This window comes from Camellia sinensis, chromosome 10 (assembly GCF_055761805.1).
Source record: "Camellia sinensis isolate YWXY chromosome 10, ASM5576180v1, whole genome shotgun sequence".
NCBI classification, from domain to species: Eukaryota; Viridiplantae; Streptophyta; class Magnoliopsida; order Ericales; family Theaceae; genus Camellia; species Camellia sinensis.
In genome coordinates, this window is record NC_138970.1 from 26,984,657 (window position 1) to 26,999,599 (window position 14,943).

Sequence of the window (14,943 nt, forward strand, 5' to 3'; positions counted from 1 at the left end):
ATTAATTATGTACAATCCTTCAACTAAATGTCATATACCCCTATAAATAAAATTTTCAATAATTTTTCTTGTAAAATATTCAAATTTAATCACCATACCATTCTTTTTTACTCATTTTGTCATGGCTTTCTCATGTCATAGTCATGATCATGGTTTTCTCATTTGTCCACTGATTTTCTGTCTCTTTCCCCTTTTTATTCAATAAACTCATGCTATCTTCACACACAAATTTCTAACCTTCTAGGTTCAAGCACCACTGCAAAGTTGCATTTTCTTTTTCACCAAACACATGCGAGACATAGCCTCCGTTTGGAAAAGGGGTTGATTTTTTTATTTTTTTGACTATTTTAATTTAGGTTAAAAAATATGATTTGAGAATAATTTTTTGACTTTTTGATTTTTTGATTTTTTTTTAGAGAAGAGTGTAATGATTATAGGTTAGATGTGATGTTTTGTTTGTTGTGACTAAAATAACATATTTTGTTTTTTGTGACTAAAATAGTCTCAAACCTCCTTGCCAAATGGAAATAATTATTTGATTTGTGTTTTGAAATATTATTTTAAAAATAATTTTTTTGAGACAGTTTAAAAAATTTAAAATTTTATTTAGTCATATATTTTGAAAATAATTTTAGAATTTTAGAATTTGAGATGATTTGATATTTTTTGTATTTGGTTGGATGAGTGTGAAAGAAAAAGTGATTGAGAATGAGAGAGAATAGAGAAAAGTGAATTTAGAATTTTTTTTTAAAAAAAATTTCGACCAAACATGTTTTTTGGATTTTTTAAAAAAAATATGTTTTGAGAGACAAACCAATCGTATCCATAGGCTCCAAAAAAATTATGCAGTCTAAAAAGCACACTGTATTTTTAATGAAAAGCTAAAAGTCATAAGCTACTTTGGAAACTCGGTTAAAAGTTAACTTTTTGACTTTTTGAGTCACGTCATTTCCTTAATTTTTATACTTTAAAAAAAAAAATCAAAAAACAAACTTTTAACTTAGTTTCCAAAATAAACCAATAACCTCTAAAAAAAAGGCTACTTTAAAAAATGAAAATAAAAATTATCATTTGTGGGAGAGTGATTCTATATAGACTAACCATCTCCTTATACCTTTAAAATATTAAAATTTTATTTTATTTTTTTATGATTTTTATAATACCAGTTTTACTTTTGTACTCTTCTCCTTACGCCCAAACCTTTCAAATCCTAGTTTAGAAGACGTTCAGGAATGTATTTTACTTATTTCACTTTTAAATTCTTTGGAACCGCTAATTTTTTATGCGATTTAGGATTCGCTTGATCTGTTTTCGATCATCAATTTATGAAATCATTCGAATTAGGTTTTGGAATTGGATACTGTATCAAGTAATTTGGTAAATAAATCAATTGAGAGATGAACAGTGTATTACTAGACTTGATGGAGTAACAGTTAGTTTCGTTTTTTTTTTTAAAGGGTATGTACTTATTTGACTGTCAAATATGGAAAATAATATATGCTTTCGTATGGATTTCTATAGCTAAATATTCCTTCTTTTAATAGTGTGGCAGTGTTTGTTTATTGAATGCGCACTGTTTCAAGCTTTCGGTAAATGATGAAGTGATTGCATAGCAGTTCAATTGCAACAACGGTTGCTTTATAGCTTGGGGTTACTATGGAGCCAACAATGGTGCTTAAAATCCAGTGCCCAAGGAGAAGAGGGGTATCAGGTATTGGGTTTGATGGATGCAGTAAGGTGACATAGGGCACATCTGACGAAAGTAATGGGGTTACTGAACTATGGTTCAACAATCTACTACACATTGACAACATTGTTAATTTCAGATTTTCTGTTGCTTGTTTCTTAGTATGAACAACGAAATTGTTTAATTTCATTAGGGTCGCAATGGTGGGCCGGTGGAGGTAGTGGTGATGGAGTCGAGGTGAAGAAACTAGGAATGAGAGTTTTAAACTGATATTATGAAAATTGTAAAAAAATAAAATAAAAATTTAGCCTGCATTTGGTTGTGTTTTGTAAATGTGATTTGAGAGTATGAGTTGTATTTTGAGTTTGTGAGTTGTAGAATTATGATTTGAGTGTAGAAAATTTGTTTGTTTATGGTTTTTAAATAGAGTGTTGAATTGTGTTTTGAAGATGTATTTTGAATTAAGTTTTGAAAGTTTGATGTGACATGTGAAAGGTGAAAATTTGTTTGGTGATGTGTTTTGAAAATAGTTTTCAAAACTTAATTCAACCAATAATTTATAATTAAACACACAGCTCAGATATCGATATCCATATTTTTATCAACAATAATAACCAAACAATTTTTAAAATACTTAAATTAAAAATTGATTTTTTCTTCAATTAATTTTTTTCAGTAATTTTTTTGAATAATTTTTTTTTCAAAATAAATTTTCTATTTGAAGTCAACAACTTTTCAGAATACGTATTAATCAAAATTAACATAAATCAGTGTGTTTAATATTTTTAAATACAAATCAAAACGTAAACTTTATCGAACATTATCAATTTTTTTCATTTATTACATTTTATTAATTTAATAAAAGAATCACTTTTTCATATGCATTATTGTACTTACCCATGAACGGGTCATATAATTGGGGGGATTGAAATTTGTGTGTAAAATTACCAATTTACCCCTCTTGATTTGAATGACAACAAAATGAATAAGGTTAATCATGTAATTTCACTTCGCAATACACGTACCACTCCTACTCTAGTTGTCTGTTCAACACAGCTACAATGAAGGAAAGCAAAGGCGAAGTCAAAACCTGCAAACAAAGTAATCAGTATACGACTGTAAGGAAAAAAGAATAAATAAATATAAAAGAAAAGAAAAAAAAAATTGTTTTGCACCTTCTGAACCTCTAGGGACAACTTGCCGGTCAACCGGCCAGTTATTCAGTTCAGTCACCCCTTCGTCCTCCGCACTCAGTTTTGCTATCTGTTGCCTATCTGTTCTGTTTTTTCACCATTTATAAAATGATCTGAGTTCTATGTGAAAACTACCCGTGACGAATCTTCAGTCTGATCTTTCACACAGACAAAGGAAGATGAGTAGATTAGTTCACACGAAAATTTTCAGAGAGACATGGAGATGAAAGCTTTTCAGAAAGGAAGAAGAAAAAGGTTGAAACGTTGAAAGTTGAGAAATGAATCATAGGTTGCCAAACGGGTTTTCAAATCGTAGTTTGAATTATATGGTAGAATTGTATTTTGAAAGTGCTATCCAAACGTGAAGCGCGAGTGATGATGTTGAAATGTAATTTGAAAATGCAACCAAACAGAGCCTTAATATTTTAAGAATGTAAAGAGATAATTTTGTGGTGTAAAGTAAAATCACTCTTGTGAGAACCTATGTAACATTGTACAAAAACCATATTTACCCGGTAGTTTGGAGCATTAGCCACATCCTTTTAAGGGTCATAATATGGTAATTTAAGAAAAGAAAAGAAAAGGTGCCATTAAAAGCTAGATTACATCTTTATTCAATAAACTCCTGCCATTTTTTTTTTTGGGGGGGGTCATGTAGGGTATTTTGAGCCAGCTTATGCGTACTACTAAATCTTTATAACCCGAACAAACCTTTCGAAATAGGACTTATGCCCTGTAATTTGTGGCCCCAAGGTATGCATTTACTAGTTAGAAGATTCGAACCTGCGACATGAAAGGGAGCAAACTTCAAAATCTCAGTCGTCACCCACTAAGCTAACTAACAAATTTCTAACCTTCTAGGTTCAAGCACCATTGCAAAGTTACATTTTCTTCTTCACCAAACACACGGAGGATATAATTGTTTCGTTTGTGTTTTGAAATTTTATTTTAAAAATAACTTTTTGAAGAGAGTTTAAAAAATTTAAAAATTTATTTGGTTGTATATTTTGAAAATAGTTTTATACCTTTAGAGTTTAGGTTGATTTGACATTTTTTTTTAGTTAAATAGATAGGTATGAGAAAAAGTGATTGAAAAGGAGAGACGAGAAAGAAAAAATAATTGATTGACGTATAATACAGAGAAAAGTGATTGAAAAAAAAATTCAACCAAATATGTTTTTGAAATTTTTTCTCAAAAAACATATATTGAGAGAAAAAACAAATATGCCCATAGGCCTTAAAAAATTTATGCAGTCTAAAAACACACAGTTTCTTTAGTTGTCGATTGACAAACTTTTTTAGTTGGCTTTTTTGGAGTTGAGACTTTTTAGTTTGGGACTAAAAAGTTCATTTGGGTTGGTTTTTGACTTTCGTAAAAATAAAAATAAAATGATTATAATTTGAATGTGATATTTTATTTTATTAATTTTTTAGTTTTTTAAAATTTTTTAATGGCTAATTTAGTCCTAACCTAACCCAACTCACATAGCCAAAAAAACCCTTAATAAAAAGCTAAAAGCCATAAGCTAGTAACCTCTAAGCCTTCATTTGTGATGTGAGTTGATTTTTTTATTTTTTAAACTTGTTCGCTATTTTAACTTTTTGGCGAAGGTTATTTTTTGGCTTTTTGAGTTAAAATTCACTAAAAGACAAAATAGATTAAAATAGCTAATAAGACAAAATGTCACATTAAACCCATAATCATTTTATTTTTTTTCTCACAAATATCACATCTAACTATAAAAAAATCCAACTATCTTTCTAAACACAAAAAATTTAAGCTACTAAAATAGTTAAAAAAATTAAAATAGCCTACTAAAATACCCAAAAAAGTTAAAAAGCCAAAAAGCTAACCCACTTTCCAAACGAAACCTAAAAAATTTCGTTTCGGAAAAGGTTTTTGATTTTTTTGAGTGAAAAAATAAAATAATTATAGTTTAAATGTGATTATCTTATTGACTTTTTGTTTATTTTATTTTTTTATGATTAAAATAACCAAAGTAGCCTAGAGTTCGTTTGGGAAGTGGATTGTCTTTTTAACTTTTTGGTTATTTTAACTAGGGTTAAAAGGTTTAGTTTGGAAAAGACTTTTGGCTTATTTGACTTTTTATGAGAGAAATAATGTAATAATTATGGATTAGATGTGATTTTTTATCTTGTTAAACTAAAAAATCTATTTAATCTTTTTATACCTAAAATAGCCCAACCCTTCTTTCCAAACGAAGCCAAAAAAGGCTATGTTTGGCAATGGATTTTTTGTTTAAAAAGTACAAAAGATAAAATTGATTATATAAGTCAATAAGGCAAAAAATCATATCCAAATTATAATCATTATATTTTTTCTTTCACAAAAGTTAAAAAAATCAAAAATAAAAAACAAACGAGGCTAAAAAAAGCATGTTAAAATAGTTAAAAAATTAAAAAATCAAGTTATTTAATTATTTTCAAACGAAGACTTAAGGGTAGTAATATGGTAATTTAAGTAAAAAAACACCAAACTCCAATAAAAAATAAAAAAATAAAAAAAAACTTTTTTAACAATTACAAATGCATATGCTTTTTAACTCTTAAAAAAGCCATTTTTTTTTTTAAAAAAAAACCTACTGAAAAAAACAATTGTCAAACTCTACCTCAATTCCTAGCCTATAGGCTATAATTCATGTCATGAAAATTGCTTGAGCCAGTGGCTCTTCATCACCAATTTTCAATTTATGGAGGTTTGAGTTAACAAGTGAAATTTCCATTCCTCTTCTCTCCCAACAAACAGCGACTTTAAAAACTCTAGTCTACAATCTCTTAATAAAAGTTTCATTTTCTATCGTATCCTTTATCCATCTATGGCTAACAATGAGTATACTCTAAAAAATAAAAAATAAAAAAGTCCATGTCTTCTGCATTTACAATCATATGATCTGAGTGCATATATATATTATTTATTTTGAAACTTTTATTTCCTAACAGTTCAAAATTTTAAGATAATTAGTGCCGTTTTGGAAGTCAAGCAAAAAGTCACGTTTTTGATCCAAGGAGAAAAAAATTGACAATAAAAAACGCAACAAAATTCATTTGGAAAGAGATGAAAACGCAAGTGATAAAATTATAAATTGGGGCCTATGACAAAAAAGTAAAAAAATAAATTTCTTATGTTAGGTAAAGATATTTTGATCATTTTAATTTGATTCGACACCATAAATAAATATTAAATTAAAAAGTCAAAAGTTAACTTTTTATCAACTTCTCAAATCATTTTCTAAAAAACTAAAAAACTTGATAAAAAATTAAAAACTAACTTTTTATCAACTTCTCAAAACACCCCCACATAAACTTATATGAGTTTTGATTTCCAAAGATTTTGATTCTTGAGTTCAATTCTTGTCTCTCTCGTTATTTTTGTCACTGTGCATGATGTTAGGTATATTTTTGTGTTTTGTTGGGTTCATTCTGTGTCATTGCGCACTATGCCAACCATGGTTTTGTAGACGAATTATATTAACAGTCTTAATACTTTAAGAGTTGTGTCATTTTAATTTATGATTTTTTAATTATAAAATATTTAATTTTGAATTTTAAATAAAGATAATTGAAGATACTACTGTTTAATTTTAAGGATAAAATCGTTAATTTAATAAAATATAGAGACATTTACACACAAATCCTAATTTATGAACTTATTAAATCCTAATTAAAATTTTTTGAACCTTCAAATCTTATTAAATTTTTAATGGTCGGAATTGCTTTCAAATAATGATTGTCCATCATTTATGATTATCTATATAGGAACATGATAATTTGACATTTATTTTGATTTTCAAAACTTTAAAATATCTATTTTCAAATTGAAATTTTTTAAAAAAAGAATTATGTGCAAAAAAAAAACAAAAACAAAAACAAAAACAAAACAAAAAAAAATGTTTTTTTTTGAAAAAATTAAAAAAATATATATATATATATATATATTTTTTATGTAAAACTGAAAATTTTAAGATCATGATGATAGAACATTGATGTACAAAACTAAAAAATAAAAAAATAAAATAAAAAAACTTTAAAAATGAAAAAATTAATAATGTTCTCAGTTTTAAAATTGAAAAAAAAATTGATAATATTTTCAATTTTATTGGATAGTTGTATCAAATCAATAAGTAGAAGATCAAAAACGTTTAATCTCATGCTCTGTTTTTTTTCATCGGTTAGTAAAATAATTATCTTGAATACTACTATACAAAATTGATAATATTTTTAGTTTTAAAAATTAAGAAAAACTGATAATATACTCAGTCTTACTAAACAGAACTTATTGATTTAAAAAAGCTTAAATAGGACTTGAGCTATCATAACATTTATAAACAGGACTTCTAAGTAATTAGTCTAAAATATAAACTAATCAAAAAAATATTTTGAATTTTTTAAAATTATTTCTATCCCTAAAGATAAAATTATATAAAATTGATAAATTTTTTAAACATTTAGTTTTTTTTGTTACCAAATTAATTTTTATTATGTGTTTAAATGATGATCATGTAATGGGTGATTATTTTTATTTTCATTAAATTATTTTCTATTTTTTCAAAAGTCAAATATTGAGACAACTTTGATATTATTATTAAACTAATCCATTAAATTAAAAAATCCACAACTAAAAATATTTCATATATTAAATATATCGATTACACAGTAAAATCCTAACAACCACCTACTACATGATCATCATCCAAACATATAATAAAAATTAATTTAATAAAAAAAATAAATATCTAAAATTTATCAATTTTAAATAATTTTATCTTTGGTAAGTAAAAATAATTTTTAAAAATTTTTAAAAATATTTTTTTTGATATTTATTTTTATCAAATTAGTTTATATTTTGTTAAATTGACGATTTTGCCCTTAAAATTAAGCAATGATATCTACAATTGTCCTTATTTCGAACAAAATTTAAAATTCAAGGTCAAATGTATCATAATTAAAAAGTTAAGGATTAAAGTAATACGACTCCAAAACTATAAAGACTGCTAGAGTAATTCGCCCTAATTTTATAGTAATTTATACCAAGAATTAAAACAATAGGAGAGACAAAGAACTATGACTCAGCAGGAATTCTTTTCAAAACACAATTATCAAACAGGCATACATATGTATTAAAACATAAGAACTGGATATTTTATATAACATTAGAGATGGCATAAAATGTTACAACAATTGCCACTAAAAACTATTTTAGAAAAAAGAGTCAGACCTTGTGTTTGAAAAAAAAAAACAAAAAAACAAAAACAAGGACAAAAACACAACTGAACAAACCTCAACATTTGAATGGCTTGGCAATAACCACCAATACATGAGAATGAAGGGGTTAGGAGGTCAAGTAACCCAATAGTTGTCCCCTGTTTGATCCCCAACATGCTGTGAAAACCTCGAGTGGATTACCTGAAAAACATGAAGTGACCCACTAATAATTAGGTTAATGTATTCATCACAAAAATGTATACCCAAAAATAGAAATGAGAGAAATATATTTAAAAAGAAAAAAAAGAAAAAAGGAAACCAAAAAAAATTGGAGGCATCAAAAAATGAAGTGTAAGTGAGTGTTCCCGGGCACAGTTCTTATTTGCACAGTTGCACCGAACACATTTCACACGTTGTGTTTGATCGGGAGATTTGGGGAGAGATTTGGATTTGAAAAAAAAAAAGATATATGAAATTAAGTGAAATATAAATATATTTTATTTATATTTTACCTACATTTTTTTTTTCTTTTCAAATTTCTCAACCAAATACAATATTACATTATTGATTTCCAACTGTGTCTCGAAAGCACATTCACTTGCACTTCATTAGTTTGCAATTAGCTTCTCCCATCTCCATTATTCCTAAACTTTTTTCAAAACACATAACTAAAATGAGTAAATCCAAGTGCACAAAAGATTTTCACAAAACAAGACACAGCCACGAGACATGGTGAATTCTACATATGTGATCAATCATTTATCTCACATCTATATCGATTATGTGAATTTTTTTTGTGTTCATAGCACATCTGAACTAGAATTTTACCTGGACAAAAAAGGAGAAGAGTTTGAGTGAATAATTCAATGCTTTCCAAACACAATCTGAAACATAACCTTCGCTAATCTTGAAGATGTTGCTTAGATAAACCCCAATTGCACAACTGAGCATTGCTACAATTACAATAACCAATACATTCCTTGTTCTCATTGTAACAAGTTTCTTGAAAATTAAAGAAAGGTAAAGCAAGATGATCAAACTACACAAGATGATTCCCTTATGATCTTTCTGAGAGATCAATTGGGACAGAAGAAATGATTCCAATGACAATAGAACTGACAAACACTGGTTCCTGCAATCACATATGTCAAATTGCAAAAATCAGCATAAAGATTAGGTAGGACTAATTTACTTAAAAATTTCATATACAAACTATCAATTTCATCAATTTAATTCATAAAATTTCTAATTTTAGCTAATATGGTTCAATTGGAGACACTCGTCTCAATTAGTAACGGTGTGAACTTAACCTAAGGTGCAAAAAAATAATTAACATAAATCATATAACCAATCACTAATCTTCTTACTCGCACTATATTAAACAACTTACACGCTACAACCAAACATCCAATTTCTTCTCCACCTCTTGTTCTCTCTCATCCTATTCCTTTCCTTGCCCTCACTTAATTTGTTCAAATTTTAAAATGATTTTTTCGCCTATCAAATTAGGCTTCAACGATTATTGATTTGAACAATCGTCTTCAATTGGACCACATGATCCGAAATTAGAAACTCTAGGACTAAAGACATGATATTGATTGCTTAGAGATGAAATGGCAAAAAAAAAAAAATAATAATTTGAAGATAAAAATGAAATTAACCCAAAGATTATAAAGTTACAGCAAAATAAGCCCAAAAAATAATAGCAGATAGCTTATAAAAAGTAATTTTACAGAGAGAGAGAAAAAAAAACAAAAAAACAAACAAACAAACAAACACAGTTTTTGCTTTACTAATTTCCCATAAAGCAATACCTCATGAGAAAATATTCTGGGTTGATTTACCTGAAAATGAGGTTCTGGGTGTCCAAGATTTGAGATTTGCTTGACGGAAGAGGCTTTTTTCTTGGTGTGTGGAGGCCGAATTTTCCCAAGAAAGCGGAGGAATTTGGTTTTGAAGGATTTTCCTTTCCTGGGAAGGGGAAGCTGGGGGTCTGGTTTATTCTTGAATTGGAAGACAGAAGGACAGAGACTGAGATTGAGGTTCAGATTGATGGGAAATGGAAATGAGTTGGAAGTGGATAAAGTGTTGGTGACATTGAATTTGAAATCGAAGAGTTTGGACTTGGCATGAACTTTGATCTGCCATGGATGTTGTTCTTGTTGTTTTTGTTGTTGACTCTTCGATTGCATTGTGAGGAGGAGAAGAATAGTGGACTCACTGTGTACTTGCAAATTCACAATCACTTCTTCGTCTTCCACAATTGGGCTAAGTATTTGGAGGAAAAATGTATATCAGGAATGAACCAATTGATACTGGGATTAGAAGTTGACTCGAGCATAGGAGGAAAAATCTATGAAAAATATTAGGTGGCTGTAGTTCCAATGATTTAAATGTGTTAAAATAATAATATTTTACATTTAAAACGATGTCATTTCAAATATTTCGAGCCATTCGAGTAATGTATTTTCGATCACCTCCCATTGTTGAAAATGTATATCAGAAATCAACCAATTGATAGTGGGATTAGGAGTTGACGGCTTAAATTAACTTAGGTTTTGTTTGGCTTGTTAAAATAGTCAAGGTTATTTTAGTATATTATTTTATTTAGATTACAATTATTGTAGGCCTCTTTTGGAATAAATTTTTTTAGTAATTTTTTGACTTTTTAATTAAAATGTGATATAAAAAAAATTAATATATTTGAGATCACTTTTTGATTTTTCTTTATGTGCAAAAAGTAAAGAAAAAAAGGAATTTTTGATTTTTTGGTACAAGTTGTTGACATTTTGATTTTTTTAGTAACTTTTTAGCTAAAAAATTCACTTGTCAAACAATGCCTTATTTGGATCATATTAGTTTTTATTTAAATTATATTACCTCTCTACCACATCACTTTAATTACAATTCATATTTCCTATTTTTTTAATAAAAAATTAAAAATATACTAATTAAATACTTTCCAAACAAATCTCAATAGCCCTTTGTCACTAAACCCCAAAACCCTATTAACGAGATTATTGGTTTATTGCCTTAAAAATCATTCAGGATATGTTTGGTTTGGATTTGTAGAGTGATTTTGAAAAAAAAAATTTTAAAACTTTGTTTGGTTTATAAAGTTTTCAAAACAATGAGCCTTTGTAAATCATTCAGGGTATGTGTGTTTAGTTTCAATTTTTTGATTTTAGCTTTTTAGAAATTGAGTTTTTTTATTTTTTGTATTTTTTTTTTGTTTTTAATGAATATTTTTAAAATTTTAAATAATTTTTTTACTTTTTTAGATGTACTTTACTTAAATGTATCTAAATAGTAAAATATTTATGAAAAAATATTTCAAAAAATTAATGAATACACAAAAATATAAAAAATGTACTGAATAGTTTAGTTTAGTTTAGTTTTTTTTTATTTTTTTTGGTATTTAGTAAATTTTTAAAGATTTTTTTCACAAATATTATACTTTTTATGTGTATTTATGTTAGGTGTCTAAATTTTTTTTAAAAAAATATTTAAAATATTAAAAAAATTCATTGAAAACAAAAAAATACGAAAAATAAAAAAGTAAAATCTTATAAGAGCATCTCCAATGGTTGAATATGGCAGCTGCCAAATTTGAGAAATGCCAAAGTTTGTGTCAAATTTGACACAAGCTTTGGCAGCTGCCATTTGTACCAACTCAGCAAAACCAACTGTTTTCCTCTCTCCTTCCCTCCCCAGCAATTGTTTCACCAATTTTTTTTAATAAGAATTAAACAAAAAAAAAAATTCAATAATTTGTTTTTTTAATTTACCCAAAATCAGCAAAGGTTTTTGTTTACAGAATCAACAAAATCAACAACAATCAATAAATCATGCTCAAACAAAGCAATAAATATCAACAAAATCAACAACAAATCGAACAAGAAAAGTGACGAAAAGGTACCTGAACAAAGAACCAAAGGTAGAGAGAGTCGGAAGAGAGTGAGAGACAGAGGAGTCTCTTCGATCGTCTAACTCCTAATGAATCGTTGATCATCGATCTAGTGGTCCTTACTTATGTCCATTTATGGATCTCACTCGCTCCCTCTCTTTCCTTCCTTCAATCGCTCCCTCTCTCTTATCCCCAAACGCCTCTGCGAAACCCCCAAACTCTACTCCCGTTCGGTCTCCAATTCGAAGATACAGAGAAGAGAGAGTCGGAAGAGAGTGAGAGACAAGAGTCTTTTCGAACGTCTATCTCCTGATGAACCAGTGATCATCAATCTGGTGGTGATCTAACTCGCTCTCTCTCTTTCCTTCCTTCAATCGCTCCCTCTCTCTCATCTCCAAACTCTACCCCCATTCGGTCTCCAATTCGAAGCTAGAGAGAAGAGAGATAGGGTTTGTATGAGATATAGAGAGTGATAGAGTGATGGGGTGTAAAATCAGAATAAGGAAAAGGAAATGAGGGAGGGCAGTGTCTTAGAATGAGAGAGAGAGATAGATAAGGCTTGATCACAACTGTTAGATCTATATAATCCAATGGTAAACGTACTCCCTTGGAATGTGTAAAATGAGCTAACGGCTCTATTTCAATATCTATTTCAATTCAAAGTCATTTTAACATTTTGTAATGAAATTTATTTTTTATTTTATTTTAGAGTATTTTTTACAATAGAATATAATATTATTTTTGCAATGTATAATGTTGACTATTTTTTAGTATAATTTAAATTTTTCAATAAAGTATAATGAAAAAATAAATATATTTTTTGAAATGAAGGCAATAAAAAGATAAAATACATGACATTAAATGAAGATAATTTTATTATAATAAAAAGACATTAAATATATTTTTTTCCCAAATTTTCAATTTTTTTTTTCATCTTTTATATTTGTCTAGTTGAGAATAATATAAATATATAATTTTTTTTTTACAAATAGTTAAAAAAGGGTCACAAAAGACAAAAAAAATAAACAAAAATAAAATCACAAAAAACCTATATCCAAACAACACCTACAAATTTGGAGGGAAAGTTGGTTGAGATTTGCCAAAACAACAAATAACCATTGGAGTACCATTGTTATAATTTGGAAAAGGGGATTTTTTTTTAAGGTCCTTAATAATAACAATTTAGAGGATAAAGGACACACAAAAAGATAGTGATGCCTCACGTCCCTGAAACAACTTCGCGCGCGTTTTTAATTATTTTGTGGACCAAAATACCCTCGCCAAAATCAACACAGAACCAAACTCATTCCGACTTCTCAGTTACATTCCAAACATCCAGCACCTTCACGAACAGGAGAACAACAGAATTAGGGTTTCAACATCATCTGCACCATCGACATTACAGCTTCGTTATCTTCTCCAAAAATCATTCCCATTCCTTCCTCACAAATTTCTCTGACCTAGGTTAAAGCTTCGTTTTCACGGCTCATCATCATCTTAGTCCATTTTCGTCACGTCGCATCTTCATCGCGGGCCATATCAGCTCATCATTCAAGGTTCATCCTAACTCTGGTCAGTTTTTCTACAATACAACTAGATTTTCTCTGGAAACACAGTTAATAGCATTTTATAATAACCTTTCATAAATTAGGGTTTCAATTTCGTAATAAAAAGCTACCTGAATTTGAAAAAATTTATTTCTGTGTATTTTGAAATTATTCTTCAACATATTTGTGTGATTTTATCTGTAAATTTCTCTGGCATTTGAATTTCTCTAATTTTTGATTAATGTAATTTTCTTCTTTCAATTTTCTCTGGCATGTTTATTTTCACAACAATTTTTTGTGTTTTTATCTTATTCTTGAACATGTTTCTGTAATTCTGTCTATAAATTTTCCTGCTCCGTAAATTTCTCTGTAATATGTATTTTTAATTGCAATGTCTATCTTAATCTAGAATGTCTATTGCTTTCTTGCCTCTGTCTTAAGTTTCTCTGGTATTTATAATTTTCTCTGACCACATCACATTACTTTCCTCACATGTGTCTTTGTCATTTTCAATTTTCTCTGGAATTTTAATATTGTGGACTGGAATGAATGTTTCTTCTTGGAATTTTCTCTGCCATATGTACTTTGAGAAAAAGTTATTTCTCTGAATTTTGATCTTATTCTTGAATATGTTTCTGTCAGTTTGTCTCTGAATTTCTCTGCTTTGTAAATTTCTCTGGAATATGTATCCTTCTCTGCAATGTCAATTACACTCTTGCCCCTGTCTTAAGTTTCTCTGGTATTTATAATTTTCTCTGACCACATCACATCACTTTCCTCCATTGTGTCTTTGTCATTTTAAATTTTCTCTGGAATTTTAATAATGTGGACTGGAATGAATGATTCTTCTTGGAATTTTCTCTGCCATATGTACTTTGAGAAAAAGTTATTTCTCTGAATTTTAATCTTATTCTTGAATATGTTTCTGTCATTTTGTCTCTGAATTTCTCTGCTTTGTAAATTTCTCTGGAATATGTATCCTTCTCTGCAATGTCAATTACACTCTTGCCCCTGTCTAAGTTTCTCTGGTATTTATAATTTTCTCTGACCACATCGCACCACTTTCCTCCCTTGTGTCTTTGTCATTTTAAATTTTCTCTGGAATTTTAATATTGTGGACTGGAATGAATGTTTCTTCTTGGAATTTTCTCTGCCATATGTACTTTGAGAGAAAGTTATTTCTCTGAATTTTAATCTTATTCTTGAACATGTTTCTGTCATTTTGTCTCTGAATTTCTCTGCTTTGTAAATTTCTCTGGAATATGTATCCTTCTCTGCAATGTCAATTACACTCTTGCCCTTGTCTTAAGTTTCTCTGGTATTTATAATTTTCTCTGACCACATCGCACCACTTTCCTCCATTGAGTGTCTCTATCATGGTTAATT

The 14,943-nt window shown here is 28.3% G+C and overlaps 1 protein-coding gene across 3 annotated transcripts; it reads right to left on the reverse strand.

Annotated features, from left to right (window-relative positions):
* Positions 1 to 2,576: 2,576 nt before the first annotated feature.
* On the reverse strand, positions 2,577 to 10,470 carry LOC114294858 (uncharacterized). 3 transcript variants are annotated; one of them, XR_014341863.1, is made up of 6 exons: positions 9,918 to 10,470; positions 8,932 to 9,235; positions 8,179 to 8,304; positions 3,592 to 3,663; positions 2,863 to 3,033; positions 2,577 to 2,777 (listed from the first exon to the last, which is right to left on the reverse strand). XR_014341863.1 is itself a non-coding variant. In XM_028239026.2 (3 exons), the coding sequence occupies exons 1-3, from the start codon at positions 9,920 to 9,922 to the stop codon at positions 8,239 to 8,241; spliced, it is 375 nt and encodes a 124-aa protein (XP_028094827.2). In that variant the 5' UTR covers positions 9,923 to 10,468; the 3' UTR covers positions 8,015 to 8,238. The 3 variants fall into 3 exon arrangements, 1 of the variants encoding a protein (XP_028094827.2); XR_014341864.1 differs by lacking the exons at positions 2,577 to 2,777; positions 2,863 to 3,033 and having other exon boundaries at positions 3,526 to 3,663; positions 9,918 to 10,469; XM_028239026.2 differs by lacking the exons at positions 2,577 to 2,777; positions 2,863 to 3,033; positions 3,592 to 3,663 and having other exon boundaries at positions 8,015 to 8,304; positions 9,918 to 10,468.
* Between the last annotated feature and the right edge of the window lie 4,473 nt (positions 10,471 to 14,943).